Below are 20,615 nucleotides of genomic sequence, written 5' to 3'. Positions count from 1 at the left end.
TTTCCTCATGAAACATAAAACTGTTGCATAGTTTTTTCTGTAAATGTCTTACATTATCAACCACACAGCCTCTTAAGGTGATTTCATTTTCATTCTACTTTTGATCACTACATAGTTGGTATCAAAATATTCTGTGGACTTATTTGAAGAAAAGTGCTTTATAAATGTAAGATACCCATAAAGCATATTTAATTTTGCATTATCTGCAGTGATAGAACATTTTTCCTTTCACAGTACTTGGAAGAACCAATACTATAGACCTTTGGGAGACTTTCTTAGGAGTGTGTTAATATTTATACTGAGAGTACTGATGACTAACACTTGTATGTGTGTGTATATATATGCTTTTGTACAGGTAACAAGTTCTGGGTTTTCAAGGACACTACTCTTCAGCCAGGTTATCCTCATGATTTGATAACACTTGGAAGTGGAATTCCTTCCCATGGCATTGATTCAGCAATTTGGTGGGAAGATGTTGGAAAAACCTACTTCTTCAAAGGAGATAGGTTGGTATAGGATTTCTGCAAGGGAACAATTCAATGGATATCAGCTAAACATGTTAAGCTTTTCCTCTATTTCTCAAAAGAAGAAAAATTGTGAATGAAATTAACTCCTCCTGCATAGATGGCTGCACTGCTTTCACGTCTTACAACCTAAATCATATTTGTGTGAATATCCTGGAATGGGTATATGTATATCCAGTAGAAAAGTTATGTTTTAGAAGTCAACAGGCAAGTCACAAATTTAAACTTAAATATTCAAAGTGATGTGTTTATGTACACTTTTACCTCTTTCTTTCTATCTACATTTCTAAACCCCAGTACATAAGCAGGCAAGACATGATTCAAAGCTTTTAAGGTCAGTGAAAATTACTTCTTTACTACTATTTCATGAGGTAAAAAAGGGAATTCAGAGCTAAACCTGGGAGCTAGAGAAGAATTTGAGCATTTTCTTTGAATTACTTCTAAATAAATCTTATAGGGACACATATTTATGATTAATAATGAAAGAAAACCCAACACAACCCCACAACAACAAAAAAAAAACAACCAAAGAAAGAAAAAAATGTAAAATCCGAGGTTTTTCTATTCCTGCAATACTTGTGCTAGTCACTTAGTGTCTGTATCTTTATTTACCTGTCAATAAAATAAGGAAAAGAATATTTGTCTGCTTTATAGACATGTCAAGAGAATTCATTACTTTTTGAAACACTGCAAGTTATCTGAATGATGGATTTTACAGGTTTTTAGTATGATACTCTTTGTTGATTGATGTATCACTGCAAATTTTGTGTGCTCAGAGACAAATTATTCTATATTAGTAACGTTAATGTTTCTGTTAGTGTTATTAAAAGTAGGACTGCTTTTGTTACTCTGTGGTACTTAGTGTTCTCAGACACTAATAGTATTCATGGATCACTTAAGAAATCAATTTAATGCACATCATAGAATATGTTTAGCATACTACAGTTCGTAATTTTTTATCAGTACTGTAAAAATTGCACTACAGATTGCTGCAACAAATTTTATTGTTAAAGGTTTTTTTATTATTTAAAAAAATATAGTTCTCCAACACTCATGGTAAGGGAAGTAGATATCTAAGTAAAATTTTGTAATGTTTTAAAACTAGGTATCATTTCAAGCAATCAATTTTCATAGTGAGTAGAAGATGCCTAAATAATTTGCTTCCTACTGTTGAGTCAATTTTTTTTAAAATTCAAATTCATTTTCAGGTAATAATTTTCCACCTCCACATACATATTGTAAAAAGATGTACAGTAGGAATCTTTTGTGACTTGTACTTCCTTTAGACTTTATTCAGCAGTGTGCTTCTATATTTCCATGCATAGGCAGCTACTTATAGTCAGGACTTTCCTAAAACATGGTTGGTAGTAACAGAAGACAAAAAGAACTAGCAGAGAAAACATGTGCTGGCAGAAAAGTTGCTACTTAGTGCTAACAAGCACAATGAAACTCAGCAGGATATAAATGCAATACGGAATGTTAGAAGAAGATTGAACATGAGCCTTGCAGAGATAATTGAGCCATTACAGGATATTGACCATCAGTAGGAATAAACCCTTACAACAGTTTCTCAATGTGCATTGCTTACGACATCAACTATTGGCTATAAAATAAAAACAATAATAAAAATGTCCAAACAAAAAAATAAGCAAACAAGAAAATCCCATTAACCAAACCAGAAAGAAGATTTAAAAGTCAAACCAATGAATAGTCATATGTCTAAAGCAGCTCATGTATGGAACATTATTTTTGATACTTGACATTATCTATTTCAACACTAATGATAATTGTTCCAAATAATAGTATGAGACCCAAAAAGGGGAAGAATTGACTACAGAAAACATTAGTCCCTCTGCCATTCCTCTCCTACCAGAAGTGAGTCATTTGGGGCTAGAAGATAATAGGTTTGATGAACTTCTTGACACATGTCCTAGTTTATGGCCCTGTTTGTTGTGACTGGTTTTATGCACTTTAGAGTTTAAATCGATGGTTTTTCTTCATAAAACATAATCATCCGATGGCTCAGGATATCATTAAGTCAATAGGCTTAGATATAGAACATATATTAGCAAATATTTTCCAAATTCCCTTTTTCTAAAGCTATGAAGCGGACTTTCATTTTTTTTCCCTCTGTTGCTTTGTCAGTCTTTGAGATACAGTAACAAATTTATATAGTTCTTAGAGCTCAAACCATTGTTAGGGAGTTTGCTTGTGAATATTTGGCATGCCAAGTAGAATCAAGACTAGGCTTTTCCTTACCCTGTAGACATGTTCATTATTCCAGCACAGACTGTTGAGGTGGTGTTATGATCAGTCCTTCCCTAATAGGATTTCTCATCAATGATGAAAACCCAGCAGTTTTGTGATTTCTGAGTGTGCACTGAGTATGTCCTCAAAGACTTTAAACGACAAAGTATGTTTTTGTAAGTCATTTAGGGCTAGTGGAAAACCAGAGGTTATTAAAAGAAGGAGCTCAAAAAGGTGAAAATATTGGAAGAGAAAAAGGAAAAGATTGGAAGAGAAAAAGGATGGAAATAGAGTTCTGGAATAGAGGGAGAGAAAAAGAAAATATATTTGTAAAAAAAAATCCAAACTAAGGACCAAAAAATTTACAGTTAAAAGATGAGGAAGAACTGGTTTCAACAGTATTAATGACAGAGCTTTGTTTAATACTTCTACATGTTCTTTTTGCATGTAAAATTTCAAAGACGTTACATATCCAAATAAAGAGCATTGTTTTGTTGGCTGGTAGCTGATGTATATGTGACTAGATTAAGAATTGAGGCTATAAAAATAATTTAAGCATAAGAAAGAAAAAAATAAATACAAATGCCTTTTTAATCTCACTTGCCAACCCCTAACCCACTTGAAATCTGCCATCTTTTAATTTCATTGAAAGTTTAAAGCCAGAGAAATGCCCCACAGGGAGAAATACTGAAGAGTTTAGACCACTATACATTTAGAAAAAGATTAAAATGTGAATCAATTAGAATGCCTAAGTACATTCACAGGGACAAAATATCACCCCCTTAAGAATTTTTTAATATATGACGAGATCATAACAAGGATTTCTAAAAACTGAAGTCAAAAATTAATTCAAATGAGAAACAGGGTCAATTTTTTAGCAGTAACCAGATTATCAATGATAGTGATAAAACTATGCTCTAAATTAATGGAGTCACTCAAAATATGAAATGACCCACCCACCAAAATATTAGGATACACAGAGGATATTAGAGATGTAGTATTCTTAGAACCAACTTCTAAGATATGCATAGCAATTTAATCAGCAGTATAAGGAAACAGAAATTATCAATATTATGTGTAAGTGTATATAAATCACAAGTGTAAATACTTCTCAGATGTTCAGGATTACTAGAATTGCACGCTGAAGCTTTTAAAGTTTGAGAAGGGCTGGCTGGCAAAAAGTCACAAAAGCGGGTTGAATTTTGTAATTCACTGCATCTGTTTAGTGATAATGAAATGAAAAGCTACATATGAAGAGTTAAATTAAGATCGCTGGAGGTATTTTAATCTGAATCTACCATCACTCTCATTATTAAAATATTATCTAAAACACTAATGTATATTGTTTTTTTGTATATGTTGCATTTCTCTGTGTCACTATGCAAAAGTCCTAGGCATCAAAATTGTAGAGATTATAAGTGAGATGCATGCTGATTTAGTTGCTGAAGTGCAAAAATCTTTAATCTTCTATCTATTTACATGAAACAGCAAATAGATTTATTTGTAATCTAGTAGTATGTTCAAAGAGAAGAAATCCAGTGTTCCCACTTGTGGCTAATGAATGTAGCAAGTGTTAGAAGGGGAAAATACAAAGTTACTCATCTGCTACCTTACAAATACACTTTTTTTCCTTTAAAAAATATTTCAGGTACTGGAGGTACAGTGAAGAAATGAGATCCATGGACCCTGGCTATCCCAAACCAATCACAATTTGGAAAGGTATCCCAGAATCTCCTCAGGGAGCCTTTGTTCACAAAGAAAATGGTATGCAAACAAATTCTTGTTTTAATGATTTATTTACATCCTTTATGTAAGATAGAGTAGTAGAGGGATGATTGACTACTCAGGTAGTTAAGGAATTCTTGATATCTGAACAGAATATTTCCTGCTATAGAACTGGCTTTAGTGAAAATGGCTCTTTGTTTGCATTGTACTGTTTAACGCAGGGCTGAAAAAGCTTTCAAATTTAGTATTATAAACCTTACCTTCCATTCTTTTTTTCTTCTATCTTAATTAATTTTTTTTTCTCTGCTGAATTATTGTACCTCTTAAAACAAGCTTCATAAATACAGTATATCGCTGTTGAATTTTCAAGGTATCGCCTGTTTAAACAGCTTAGAAGGTATTGCTTTCGTTCTCAAAAACTAGGAAAGGGAAGCAAAATCTTTACCTAAGCAGAAATATCCCAATGAATGTATGTAAATCAAAGATGTCATAAGTCCATGATGTAGAAAGGCAGATAACAGGGATTTTAATGTGATATGTTAGTACCTTTTTCAAGATGCATCCATACCTAGAGCCTGGAATCTCAGCTGGGCACACCTCAAAACAAATGAGAGCAGCCAAAATCTCCTCCATCTTAGGAGAATTCAGTGCTACCCAGGGAATGGTGGCCAGCTCCCAACAGAGCCCTCAGCTGCCCAGAGTTTTTAGATCCTTTTGATGGGAATAAGAACATGCATTTGTTGTATCCTATCATTGTTGGACAATTGTTATATGGCATATATGATTTATTTATTAGTAGGTTCTGGGTTTATTATGTTTGCCTCATAAGGCAGGACACGTCTATTGCCATATTATTTTAATTTCCTTTTAATAAGAAAATAAAAGTATTTCTTTCCTTTTATAAACATTTTAGTCTCCTATTTCAACCTCTAACTTGATTAAGGAATTTACCATGGAAATGTTTGGGGTTTTTTTTCAGAAATATATTTAATTGCTTCCTTGCTTTGTGTCTGTTTTATCCAGAAGAAGCCCTGTCTGAATTTTGTCCTTTTGGCTAGAATGGATTTTTTGTGTTGCTTTTAACTGGAAAGTAGGTCAGTCAAGATGATATTCTGCATACATCACACTCAATAATTAACTGTTTTTAAATACACATATATGTGGAAATAGTCACAAACATTATAGAAATAGATATAACTGTATTTACATGTATGTCTTTGTATATATATCTATCTTTGTATATTTATGTATATAAATATATATTCTGTACTGAGTTCAGGGCCATGTGCCTCCCATTAAAAATGAAAATTAACTTACTGTAACACCCAGACCAGTGAGTTTGAAAGCACTACAGAGGCAGAGCAGGCATTCCTAAGGCAGGAAAGACTTTGGGTTACATAAAAGCCACTTCTCTTTCTAACTCCAGTGTTTTTGATAGTCTGATGGACTCTTTGGATGTGGAGGTGCGTAAAACATGACATGAGATTGTGGAGGAGGTGAAAGGAAAGAGGGAATTTTTGAGCATCTCAGAAAGCCTATAAGGGCCCCAGGACTGAAAATGACACCATAAAGTTCCCAAGAAGAACACTAAGACATTTTCCCTGAAATGAAGAAAATAGAAGTCTTAAGAAACAGTTCACAGCTTTGCTGTTGTTTGTATGAGGAGAGAAGGAAACAAAAGCAGATGCAAATAAGAAAAACCACAGCTTATTTGGAAAGAAATTGATTGCATTTTGCCTGAAACTGCTTTTATTTCTTTGGATAGAAGCAGAGTTGATAAAGAACTTTTACTATAAACCTTCATGAGGGAACAACTGAAAGCATGTCTTTCAGGGAATCCATTACATTTTAAAGCATAGTTTTTTTCTTTCTTTTGTCTTTCTATTGTGAAAACTATGCAAATGAACACCTCCAATAACTCTCATCATGCAGGAGTTTCCTTCAGTGATGGCAAAAATTTTGGGTAATCTTGCATTAAGAGTCTTGGAAAGGATGAGAAAAACCAATTTCTAGTCAATGTCCTGACTCAGTATCCTAAAAGCTTGATAAGGTACAGGTAACACCTTTGAAACTCTCCCTGCTACTTCCCATATTGTGATTTGTTTTCTAAAACTTTGGTAGAAACTCTTGGGAGGAGGTGGAGAAGAAATTTCCTTTCTTTTGCTACACAGAATCTGAGATCAGACAAAGTTCTCCAAATTGGAGAAATCTTTCTCTCTGCATTAAGAGCAGCACAGAAAATTTAACTTTCCAACTAGAAATTCTGCTAAAGTGGATGGTGGGACAATTTTTAGGTAGAAGGAGGAGAAAAGGTAGTCTGCTTTATTAGTCCACGGGCCTTTTTTTTGCCTTGTACTTACTAAATAAGTACATTTGACGTGGTAGTGACTGCTAAGCCCTTCAGTGCTGTTTGTGTCACGTATTGCCGTCACTACTCAGTGAGTACCTAGAAATTTGTAAGGAGCAGCTCTCAAAGCAGGCTTAACACATCTAGCAGATTAGATGAAATCACTTTCAGCAGTTGTGTGGAGTCGTTTGTTCTGTCAGGAGAAGCAGTAAAACTACTCAGTCTCTTAGAACTGTCTTTCTCTGCTGGTAGCTTCCATCTTTCAGCTGTAACTGACTATTATCCTGGTTCCTACCTCAGCAAAAATAGCAGAAAAGTTTAAACTATGTTCAGAGTTTTCCAGTGGAAAATGTGCTCTAATTGAAAAAAATTGTATTGGATCTCTAGCAGCTGGCAATTCCTTTGCTGCTTTGATTTTATGAGTTTTAATTTGACCTTTTGCTGCATAATATCAATTGCTACTAACTAAAGTCTGTATTCTGACTTACCTGTACCCGATGTATGCATACATGTATTCTGCATGTATGTATGAATACATAGATTTAGAGATGTCACATCTGTATATGGTCTCTATATATGTATTAGAGTATTGATAGGGATAATATATCAAATTTCTATACTTCAAATATTTGTCCATGGCCAGGATGTGCAGTACTTTCTGAAGTGCATATTGTTATATTGAATGCAAAGATCGGGTAGCTGTGGTTCAAAATACTGAAATTTTGCATTTGATAATGCTTTCCATTTTAAAACTTCATCATATTTAAAGAATTCCAGTCCTCTGTTAGGTTTTATTCCAATCAGAATAGAAGGCATTTTCTGAACAAGTCTAGCGACTGTCTTGATACAGATCAGTCATTTTTTTATCTTTACTTTTTTTTTTTTAACTGTATTAGATCTTTCCACAAATCTACTTACGTATTTTCAAGTAATAAAACTGCAAGAGATTAAGGAAAGGAAAAAGGAAAATGGTACCTTTTCATTTGCTAGGAAGGCTATTAAAATTACAAAAATACGTAATGTAGAAGAATGTTGAAATGCTCAAGTTTTTCTGAAAAGTGGTAGTAGGGGATGAAGACTTTTTTACATTTTGAGCTGCAAAATATACTATCAAATATTGAAAGAAAATAACCGTTGATTGAATAGGTGCTTAATAATGTTATCTCCAGATAGCCAGTTACCAGCCTTTTCAGGAAGCATTGGTAACTACAAATAGTGCCCAATCTGCCTTAGTAGCCTTTAATACTGCAGGAAATGTATAAGATGTGTAAAGTGAAGACAAGGAAAAATTCAGCTATTTCCATTCAGTTCATAAACAGTAGGAGAAAGTTCACCCATCCTGAAGGTTTGTGTCTTGCCAGATCAATGCCATTTTTCAGCTGGGATAATAAAGTAGTATAGATTTTCAGCAAGAGTCAAGTTTGTTTCACTATTTAAGCCTGTTTAATGATAACATTGGATTGTGCCTGAATGAACAAATATTGGGTCTTTAAAGAAAACTTAAATCTGGTTACACCTGTTTTCTCATGTGAGAGATGCTGTTATTTCATCCAGTCTCCTGAAGTACAGCAATAGGCTATGTGAGATTAAAGAGGGTCAGTTCTCACTTCTGGATAGCATAGCATAGCATTGCAATTTGTTTCAGTAGACTTCCCATCTTGAAAAGGTCATGATGCTTTAAAGTCCTGTCCCTGAGGATTCCAATCCAGTTGGTTTTTCAGTGAATGAACAAACTGGACAAACCTTGATTTGTCATAGACCATATTCTCTGGAATTCTTTGATTATTTTTGTAGTAATGAAAGAAAATAAAATCCCAGTTTACTGAATAAAAGAACAACTAAGGAACAAACAAACAAACAAAAAACCCAAAACAAAATTCCCAAACTTAATGTTTGATTTTCTAGAGACAGTAAAGAAATAAAATTTGTCAAGAAGATTTGAAAGACCTATAACTGAATTCTATTCCTTATGTCTTTTGAATTTTTTAATTACAAAAAAAATGATACCAGTAATTTCCATCGTGATATATTGTTGACATGATTTCATATGACCATGAATAACTTCAACTTTCTTCCTCAGGCTTCACATATTTCTACAAAGGAAAAGAGTACTGGAAATTCAATAACCAGATGCTCAGGGTGGAACCTGGCTATCCCAGATCCATCCTCAAGGATTTTATGGGTTGTGATGGACCAACAGACCGAGATAAAGACCGACACAGCCCTCAAGATGATGTTGACATTGTCATCAAACTGGACAACACAGCCAGCACTGTGAAAGCCATAGCCATCGTCATTCCCTGCATCCTGGCCTTGTGCCTCCTTGTCTTGGTTTACACTGTGTTCCAGTTCAAAAGGAAAGGAACACCCCGCCACATACTGTACTGCAAACGCTCTATGCAAGAGTGGGTGTGATGTAGGGTTTTGGTTTTTTTCTTTCCCTCCTAGGAGTTTGTGGTAACTTGAGATTCAACACAAGAGCTGTTATGCAGTTTCCTAGCTAGGAGCGGGCATCTGTCAGTCTGAAACAAAGCTGATCTTTAAAACCCAGGGGGTTGCCTGTCCTGCACATGAGTGGCGATTCGCTCAGCTGGGAAGTTTCCATGATACACAGTATCTGCTGTTTCTTCAGTCCTTTGTCTTTCTTTGTCATTAAATTCTAGGCCTTTCCTCTGCACGCTCAATGCCCTATAAACTATCAGGATTAACTAACGAAGAGGAATAAAAATATCTCCAATGTTTCTACATTTTTCCCTTAAGGCCTGTTCCCCTTTGAAAAATTTTTTGCTGAAAGTAAATTTTTTTAGAGAAACACAGCAACCAACAATGGAACTTTCAGGAAAGTGAGAAGACCCAAAACAGCTTTGTCTCCAAAGAGGATTGCTTTCTGTCTGCTACGGATAAAGTCCTATACTCCTACTTCCAGTTTTGTCAGGTGGGAGACTCGGATGACACGCAGGACTTCAGACTGTTTGGACAGCCATTTTCCAACAAACAAGGGGCCAAAATATCTGCAATATAGTAACAGCCTTAATAATACATTCATTTTGTGTTTTTTACAGCTGCTCTGGGCTACATCCTCAATGTTTTAAACTCATATTCAATACTATATTCAAGCAGAACCTTTTTATTGGTTTGATTTTTGGTTAGTTTTCCTACATTATCTTTCCCAAGCTGTACCAAGCCAACTGCTCCAGGCCTTTTATAGGTCTGTCAGGAGCACTCATTCCAAAGCATGGTAAAAAGGAGTGTGTCTCTGAAGTGGATTTCAATAAACTAAAACAACAGACATGCTATCGAGAAACTTGACACTGGCATTATATTGGTGGTGTAACCCTTTGAGAACTATTGCATCCAGTTTTCAGAGTCTGGTGGTTGTTAATCTTGGTATCATTCAATTATAGAATTGTGTTTGGGTAATACAGGTTTTAAAAGAAAATCAGTTTTTCAAAACAGATTTCTTGTGACTGCAAGTGTTTTTAATTATTTGCATTATTGATAGAAAAGCATTTGTAACATGAATAGAAAACAAAATACATTTACCAGCTACTTTCTTGTTAAAGGAACCAAACGTATTTTAGTAATTTCTACCACTTATCAAGAATTTTTCTGAGCTGGCAACAATTTTATAGCTTAGCCTCTTACCTTAAGCATCTTGGATTTCTCTTTTGAAACTATGTTGCATGACAATTCAATTTGCCTCTGCAGGGGTAGAGTTACAGTTTCAAAGGAAAGCTAAGATGATGACTCTGATAGTGCATGAGTATCCTCTGGTGTGTTACCCCTTTGCATGTTCATCATAGTTCTCAAAGGGTTACAATTTCTGGCCTTCAGTCAAACATGGTATCACTGACAGAGCCAAGGAACCGCCAAAACATTTCGTCATTCTGTGTAATTTGTGCTAACAGCAGTATTGTCATTTTCATGTGACCTGCAGAGCAGGTTTGTATCAATAATTTTTTCCTAGAGAAAAGTCAGCAACTGACAGACCTCTTTATTGATTTTAGGAGCTGCTTCTTGCAGTGATAGGCTTTACAGTCACTGGGCTGTGAACTTATTAAAGATGGTCAGAATGATGCACCCCAAAAGTCAGACACCTGGTTTTTTATGAAAGCCAGGATTTGAGGGGAGTAGCTTTTGCAACAATGAACAGCTTGCCTTGAACTTGATTATTGACCTGTTGACTGTCATTACCAAGTTAAACATTGTCTTCTGTGAACAGCTTCACTGTCTGAATTTCCTTAAAGTGTACTGTCCTATGTCTTTGACCTTTAACTTACAAACTGGCACAAACTGAAGGGAATCTGGTGTTGCAAATGAACTAAGATGAGTTTTATTTCTTGAAAGGCCTGGTAGACATGATCCAAAATTTGAGAAAAAAATTGAAGTGTTTTAGTAGGAGAGAAATGACATAGACTAAAATATTTATGATAGGTCTGTAGAAAGGTATTTTGCTATGTATACATGCACACTCTAAAAATGAATTACCACAGAAGTTAATTTTTATTTAACTTGAATACAATTTTCAGTATAAAATTATTATTTCTACAAATATCTAGTTATTAATGAAAACGTTATAGGAAAGTATTAAAATACTTGAAATGGCCAGTATGGGCTTTTACATAAAATGAGACTTTTATACTACGTTCAACCAATTTCTTACTGGTTTCTTAATCCACATAACTGGATCACTTTTTAGAGAGTGTAGGTATATATACATATATATTATGATTATTATTGTTTTGGTAATGGATAGCTTGACTGCCTTGAATTTATATTTATATTGAGCATAGCATGGAAAATAGTATGCCTTTTTTTCAATTACATGATTTTGTATTGATTTGAGGACTTATGAACATATGTGGCATGCTATAAAGCATTGCAAACTTACTTCGTAGAGCATAAACAGATATACATATGTATGGTTAACAAAAATGAAGATTAGAAAAAGATATAGTTTTACAACAAATATGCAATGCAGATGGCATTTTGGAGATGTTTTGTAGAAGTACTGCATACTCTAGCTTAGAAGCGCACCAGTATCAGCCCATAGCATTAATTAGTAAATCCAAGTCAGTTGTTGCTGAAAATATAGATTTATTGACAATTTAGTTGCACAGGATTTTTGCTGCAGATCAGGTCATTTGGTGAATTTGAAATTCTATGCTGTTTGTCATATGTATTAAGATGTGTGTGTTTGTATACTTATAAAAGCACACAAACACACACATATGCAGACATGCACATTTTAATCCATTCAGAAAATTTTATTGTCAACAAACTACTATAACTTACGTTCTGCTATAGGCAGAACAAAATGATTGATGTTGCTGTTCCAATTTTTTCCCTTAGATAGTTGGAGGAAAATACTAAAAGCACTACTTATTCTGCATTTGTTTTTCCTCTACAATAGGAGAGTTTATATTATTTTAAAGTTAGAACAGCATCTCATCAGTTTTTTTATTCACTTGAAAATTTCATTTCAATTTTGAAGTATCTTTAATGGCAGCTTTAACTTCTTCTGCAACCGTTTCCCTGACAGTAATGAAGTGCTGAGCATGTTGACTGTTGTTCTTTGATAAGGTAACAAAAATATTTGTGTTTGGAGAATTTAACTGTAATTATGCAGGAAGGTAAGTGTGATAATTCTAGTGCTTGGTATATGGTACATCGTAGATACATGAATACATGATAAGTTGATTGTTGAATCTATTTTCTTTTACTTAAAAGTGCATATATTCTATATACAGAGAGAGGGAGAAAAAATATTATATTGGCATGTTTATGTCATGCAAAGCAAGATTGTGTCAACATTTCTGTTACGTACTCATGTTTTCAGTAGGTTGTAACGCAGTCATAAAGGTTTGCTTTAAGTAAAAGATGTAGGAGCATTTGCGTTCACTGTAATTTCCAAATACGTACTGGCTAGTTTCAAATTACAGACGTTCAGAGTAAATTAGGGATGTTGTCTGATCTAATTTTGAACTCAAATTTGTAAAAGTTCTAAGATAATTTTTTTTTTTTTTATACTTGTTTCTCTACAAGGGCCTATAACTATCAGAATTAAGAAAAAGCAAATCAAAAATATTTTCAGTTCTGCAATCTGGGTGCCTGCTCATGTGCCGTAACTTTTTTAATAAACATTTCCATATTGCTATTGTCATGATCTGTACTGTGGAACAATACAAAACTGAATATGTATTGTATTAATCAGCTACAGTCTATCAAGCTGACTACACAAGGTTGTGTATCTTCAGAGTACTATGGTCTGTATGATGCAAAAGGCCAGAGTAGATTATGGCAGTGTTTCCTTTGGCCTTTCAATATCTAAACCTATGAAAAGATTATTGACTGCAGACAAAATTAATTTTTATCAAAAAATACATTTTAAAAATATGTAACTGTATATTTACTGGATAGACTGGGATGGAGAGACTCAAATGGCTCCAAAGGAGCCCTTTCAAGTCTCTGAATAAATGTAATACATATTTTATATATTCCTATGAACTTTTGTTCTTTTTCTTCTTTCAAAGTGGGACAAAGGGAGGGGATAATTAAAGAAAAAGATTTTTTTAAGGCTAATTTTGTGAATGAAAATAACATAAGCTTATAGATCCAAACATAAGGGGCAGACTTACACTTTTTCTTAGAAGCGTACTTCACATCCCCAGTTGCTTGATCAAGACTCCTGTACCATTAGCACTGTGGGTTAAGAACTGAGTGTAAGGCTTAATTTTTGAATTTTCAACTTTTTTGGGGGTCTTACTTTACAATCTAAATGTCAGTTAAATGTAGCTTTTGGTACCAAATTATATAGAATCTAATTCTAGCTTGTTGGTTAGAAAAAAGTGCATAGTCTAGGAAGTTGGTCTGCCTATTAGCAATGGAAGCATTACTTTCCTATTCTATTTTTTTTTTTTTTTTTGCATTTGAACCATTGTTAGGACAAATCTTTAAAAACACACATAATAAACTGAACAGTGAATGTTCCAGGCACTGGATTTTTAAGGAAGTAGAAATGCAAACTACCATACCATTAGCAGCCTACTTTGGAAAGAGCATGAGATGACTGGGCAGAGGAGCAAGGATATGACTGCAGGGGCTTGCTCCATCCTGGCTCCCTTATCTCCTCACAACATGGCCTAAGTTTTATTACCTATTGCAGAGGTGAAGGAAGCCATGAACCATGGCAGTGGGAGATGTGAAGCAGCCATTACAGAAGAATAGCTCCTGGTTTGCCTTTTTTGTCAAGACTGTGTCTGGACACCTCTTTTTCCAGAAGTATAAATAGATGACTGCAGGTCTATGAGCCATAAGGGAAGTCATTACTATCAGCTGAGGAAACAAATGTCACTGGCCACTTAGGTGTCCAACTATGCCGTAAATCAAGTAATATTGTCTGGAAGCTAAGGAACAGATAACCTGTTTTTCAATACAGTGGCATAGTTGTGATACCCCAGCATTGTAATGTTATGCATACTTCCTCAGCTCAGACTACACAGACTGCAGACAAACAGAGTGGTTCTCATGAGATAAGACCGTTTAAACATATGTCAGTTACAAAATTGGGTGTAAATGAACCATGTGCTCATAAAATTAATCTCTGATATATGCATGTAATTCAATGAATTTTCTGCCACTAGTGTCATGAAAAATGTGTAATGTGTGAGTCAAATTTGTCTAACCCATTCTTGTGACTTGCCATCTGAAATGTCAGAGGCTGAGAGAGACAGACATTGTCATCAGTGCCATCAATGCTGAAAATGTCTGGTAAACATCAAAAGCATACCATCACTTGTTGCAAACTGGTTCCGTTTGATGCTTGATCTAAGGTAGCCTCTAATGTTAGGCAGCATAGATTTTGTATGATGTGGCAATATTTGATTATGTAAGTATTATGTAGGAATGCCCATTAATAATCAGAAGATCGTATTTTGAGGGATCATCAGCACGTGACCACAGCAAGCATCTGTTCCTAAAATCAAAATGTATTTCAAGGAAGGATATAGATAGCATTAAACACATGCATTATAAACAGGTCTTCTTTCCCAGTATACATAAGTTTTAGCATATCGTTTACAAATTGTGGTCAGTTAATTAACATTTGGAGTTGCGTCTGCCATTTTGTCTTTGAAAGAGGACATTCTGTGAGTGGCATCCATAAAGTGTGTTTAGTTTCTGAAGATGGCCTTAAGTATTGCTCTGGTCTACCAACAGTATAGATGAAATAAATTTTAGATGCAGAGACGATATAAATGAATAAAGGCTGATGTAAACTAGCATGCTAAAGACAGTTTTCTATACTTGGATGTGCATGCAGCATAGTGCTACTTGCTGTCACAGTAAAACTTCATAAACAGTAATCATTATACATGCCAGCCATTTATGAAGGCATGAAGTCACATAGCTTAGTTTCTTCTGCTTCTGTAGAATAACATTGTCCACAGATTATAATTACAGCCACCACATAAACCAAGGTTTTCTGTTTAGTTAATAGTAATTTCTACCATATGAAATTGAATCATGTCCCTTTTATAACTACAATTTTAATCTTCTTGGAGCAGCATATCTTAATTCATAGCCTTTCATGCCCTTTTGTTGGTTCTTTTTTCTTTTGCTCTTGCAGTAAAATATATACTGAATATTGTCTCCATCTTGTGGGATAATCATTCTGTGCCATGCATGTGTCTTGGATACCCCATTTACCCATCCATCATTCTGGGAACTGGCTTTCTAGGAACTGGGATTAGTAACAAAATGCTGACATAAAATAACTTCCTAAAGTACCTGGTTAGTCCTTAACAACGTGACAATGGAGTTTGAAGAGTTTTTAATGAAGTATTGTGTTACTTACATACTGGCAACAGAACAGTATAACTCTGTAGTAAATGTCCATATGGGTTCACCACTTGTAGAGTTGTGTGTTGAGTTATAAAAGAATGTTTCTAATTCATGTTTTCATCCTGATATGTTGGTGTTTAACACCCAGTTTACATACACATTCATAGCTTACATGGCTGTGCATAAATTCATCTGCCTTGTCAAAGCCAAGAGTACTTAGTATCAGCAGGTAATCAGTGTTTATAAGGTATAAAAAATTTGATTCCCTTACTATCATTTTGCAACCTTAAAGAAGAGAAAATAGGTTTTTCCATAGTATAGAGTGATGGTTTCTAGTCCTCTTTATCAGTGTTTAAAATTAGATGATGTTAAATAGAGCTCAAAAAGTACTGGTTTACAACAGATATATTGCAGGTAAATGCACAGCCTCATGTTTGGGCATACAATGATTCTAAACAGAGAAGAACACATCTTATCTGCTATGCTTGGCCATCGCCATAAAATTGCCAGTGCTCACATACCGATCACCTTCATATCTTCCAGGATCACTGTGTTGAAGTCAACTCCGAGCAGTTTGTCTGCTTGGATAAGAGCAGAATTATGTAACTTAGGGAATGATACATGTGATGGCATACATTCAGAAGGCATCATAAGCAATGTACAGCACTGCTTTAAATGACCATGACAACTACAATTCATACCTGCAAGGCATAGCTGCAGCTTGTATGTACATGATTGTGTTTTACCTCATATGATAAACTGCTATGAATTCTGGCCGTGCATCACCAGGCACATGAAAACAATTGAAAATACCTTTCAGAATAACCATTGTCAATATTCACAACTTATGGAAATAACTGAGAATAACTGAGATCATTATACTCAACAAAATTTAACCTTGAATAGGAATCCAGAGTTGAAGGAATGCGTGATGATGAAAATAATCTATTCCCAACTCTTACTCTATGTAATGCATTAGATAAAGCATTGTCAAGTGTATATATATATATATATATCTGTCTTTACTATGCTTCTAAAACATACAGCTATCACTTGTCAAATCACAGTATTGTCTTACTATGTCTGGTTGAAAATAATTTTACAGGATAGATCAAAGTTCATGATCCTCCCTTTTCCCCTTTCTAGACATGCTACCACCTTCAAAGGAATGCATACTGATAGCAGTTCTTGGATCACAGTGACAACAAATACAGTTTTAAATTAACACCCTGTTGAAGTCTTTCTCAGAGGAAACTTAAACTAGTCATGAACTTTCTTTCCACGACTTCTAGGACCCACAGGAAAACCACCTAGGTCTTTTGGTCAAAGACTGCAGACAGACATAGGAAAAGCAGCATAAGAATGTTTCCATTTTTGATTTCCAAAAGAATATAGGAAAAGGAATGAAAACATTTTGACTTATAAGCGCAGGTGCAACACCAATTTGTCAAAAAGAGATGGAGACAAGGATCCCTAACACCACTAAAATTTCATGTAATCAACAATAAAGGAGAAGAGATATTACCAAGAACTTAGTGGTAACTTGGAAAGTATTATTGGCCTCCAACAACAAAGACACCTGTTAGGTATCTGAAAGTATACCTGAAAGTCCACTGAATTCTGTATTTGGAGTCATAACCCACCAGACAGCAGTCAGTCAAAAAGCTTCTCCATTAAGTTGCTCTAAACAGACTGCAAATATATATATAGTAATATATATAGTACATTATTTATCTGGTGCAATCAAAATCTTTTGAGATGGATTTAGTCAAACTAATATTAACCTGAATCTTTGTGCAAAAATTGGTCCCAGTGAAATGTTATTTTGTTTGTTCTCAGAAATTAGATCTAAGATGATTTGAAGAACTCCACTGCATAAAATACTGAAGGACAAAGAAGACTTTAACCTCTACTAGTTTATATTAGTCATGTATCTTTATTTCTGTGATAGTCTTGAAGTGTGTGATATGACAGAAATAGTTTTATGGCCATTGGATGGATCATCGATTTCTATTTCTATATGTAAATTGATAAATACAGTCAAACTTCTGATTCCCCTCCACCCCCATTTCTCACTGCACCTTGACATGTTTTCTGACTCATTAAGGCAATATTGAATTTTATATTCTCTTGATAGGCAAGTGGGAAATGATCTGTTCATTATACAAAGAAGCAAAGAAAAAACAATTTTGTTTTCTATCTCATTTAATCATATACAACTTTTTACACTTTTTCACTAGGAATTGCAGTGAAGAGGTAGTACCTTCTCAAATCTCCTGCAAATATTTGCAGAACTTGATGTATATCTTTCACTGAATCTTGTTAATTGTCCAATACTCCAACACTGAGCTCTAACTTAGATCAGATTTTTGAAGTCTTTACCATCCACTGACATTGCCATCCTTAAGTCCTTTATGAAAAAGCCATGCTACAGCCAGCACTGATCATCACGGATTCTTTATCTGCATCTTGGAAATATTTGACTTGTCAGATGTACAATAGTCTAACAGCAGAGACCTACCATTTTTGATGCCAGCCATTGCACACCATTTGTATGCATGGCCTATGACCTCTCTGAAAGGTAAGCAGACTAGAAAGCTGCATTTCAACAGTCTGTGTTGTTTCCAGAGGTTCCAGTTCTCATGTTTAACCTGTTCTCTTTCTCCTTTGTATTCTGATGCCTATAATCTGTGTCATGGATATTCAGACAAGAATTTTATGGCTGAACTCCTTCCTCTACCACAAGTCAGTTCATACACATCCATCAATTGCCATTACCTTACCACTGTGGCATAATAGGCTAGCACTGTTGCATGGCAGAATGCTTTGCTGTTATGCACTGTTTTCTGATTGATCCTAATTTTCCAGTATCACAAATAACATATTTATAAAGAACTCTCTCTGTCATCTGCTACTGTAGTCTTGGATTCATTGCCCAGTTCAGTCATAGCTTGCAGAGAAAGGTGCAGGTGTTTGACTTCTGAGGTTTACTTTATGTTATAGGTGTTCCTATATGGTCAGAAACTCTTTGAGGGATGCAATGTCTTCTACTTGCCAGTCCTGTGGTAGTATTGTTAGCAGTTAAAGCATGTGAAGCTACCTTTGTCAGTCTGTAGTCAGCTAGAGTTTGATATGGATATATACAAGAAGGGTACATTGCTTCATACACATCCTTGTGTCTCTTTATGAATAACATGCACCTTGCTTTCTCTCCATGTGCTGTATTCTTGTATCTATCAGAACTTGATTTCTTCCACAGTTCTGCTTGTTGGGTGTTACTTTAGCAGCTGATTCCATTTTCCTTCTCGTTGACATTTCTTCATCCCTGTAATTCCAACAGAAATTGTTCTGGTTCCAATATGTTAGCTAGAAGCTACTACAATTGTGACTCTGCCTGCACAGTGATTTGCTTATTTATCCTCCATGTCTGAGAAAGAGGAAGTCAACCTTTCATGCAGAGACAAGGGTGTTTGTGCAGTTGATAGGATATCTCTGAAAGTGGTTTTATGCATAACATGACCATAAAACTCACATATTGTTAAATATCAACTCTTCAAGCTCTACATCTTCAACCCCCCAACAGTTGTTCATTTAATTTTCAAAGCCTGACAAATAAGTCAGAATATGGATGTGATGATTTCCCTGTGTGAAACAAATTTCTCATTTTTATTCCCTTTTCTCTGCATAGCTCCATATTCATTTCATGCCCATGTTCTGCTTATTAGGGTGTGTGTTAGTATCAAAATAACTGGAGCATTTATTTGCTTTCTGCAAGTGAATTTCATTTTATTATTGTTATTTTATTTTATTGGCTCACACAGCATTCTATACAGTAACCTTTTTATAACTGACATATGTTATTCCTTCAGGTAGCTTCTACTGACAAACACAAAGCTTGTTTGTGTGCAAATGCAAGGCTGACTAAATGGTGCTAAAGTGTATTATGACTGTCAGATATAATCAGGCAAAATTTTGTGGTGCTTAGACTGATTTTTTTCATTGATTTTATTGATCAATGCATTGAACAGTGTTTTATTATACACAAGTTGTCTTTTGTTAGTAAATCAAGACCTCATAGTGCATTGTTAAACTAAATGGGTTAATTAATCTATGTAACAGCTCACCAAGCTAATCTCTTTAACTCCTTATACTGTTGTGTCATTAAAGGTCAAGGGGTCATGATAATAATCTCATTGCTGTAGACCATTAACATGACTGAACATTTTCAACAAAGTACTTATGTTTACAATGCTATAACCCTTTGACTGCTGCGGCAACCTTTAACCACCGAACGTCACATGCTAGAATCATCATTATGGTTCTTGCCATGGCAATCAAAGAGTTAAGGGCTGTGCAGTGATTTGTTTTATATTTATTAATTTATATTTATTTTTTGTTTTCATTTGAGAAGGGGGAAATTGGGGTGGGGCAGTTCTTGTCTGCTGTAAGTGTCTTAACCAAGGGAAGGGTTAAAACGGCTTTTTATACTATTGCATCTTATGTACTTACCATCGTTTCATTGTGTTGTAATTAAAAAAAAAAAAATCTGTCAATAAATAAGAGAGCAGAAAAAAATTTTCATAAAGGCATTTTGGTTTAATTGGTATATATTGCTGTAAGTTTTTTCACTGCTGTTCTTTAGATATTGTATAGCATTAAAGACAATGTATAGAGATATTATGGATGTGGCTATGAGCAAGATGAAGTAAACATTAGTTAATTTTTCTAATCAAGATAGCGTAGGAAAAACTAATTTGTGTTGGAAAAGAGGTGGAGTAAGTGAGAGTGGACCTACTTCTGTGATGTCTGAGAGATTGCTGTCACAGCCACTGAAAAAATGAACAGGTGGCTGACTTCCTTCCTTTGTTGTATGTAACAAAACCATGACAAACTTAATGTAAAGAAAAGTTGAGTCGAATGATTCAAATTAG

General features: G+C 34.8%; 1 protein-coding gene across 1 annotated transcript in view; it reads left to right on the top strand.

The window, feature by feature from the left end:
* Positions 1–20,259, top strand: part of MMP16 (matrix metallopeptidase 16) — a 176,023-nt gene extending 155,764 nt beyond the window's left edge. Inside the window, exons 8-10 of the mRNA XM_008631218.2 lie at positions 356–506; positions 4,420–4,535; positions 8,924–20,259. Of these exons, the coding sequence (XP_008629440.1) occupies positions 356–506; positions 4,420–4,535; positions 8,924–9,258 (602 nt within the window). The 3' untranslated portion in view covers positions 9,259–20,259. The remainder of the gene's footprint in view (positions 1–355; positions 507–4,419; positions 4,536–8,923) is intronic.
* Positions 20,260–20,615: the final 356 nt, after the last annotated feature.

Source organism: Corvus brachyrhynchos, unplaced genomic scaffold (assembly GCF_000691975.1).
Source record: "Corvus brachyrhynchos isolate BGI_N302 unplaced genomic scaffold, ASM69197v1 scaffold293, whole genome shotgun sequence".
NCBI classification, from domain to species: Eukaryota; Metazoa; Chordata; class Aves; order Passeriformes; family Corvidae; genus Corvus; species Corvus brachyrhynchos.
This window is presented reverse-complemented; position numbering and strand designations above follow the sequence as displayed.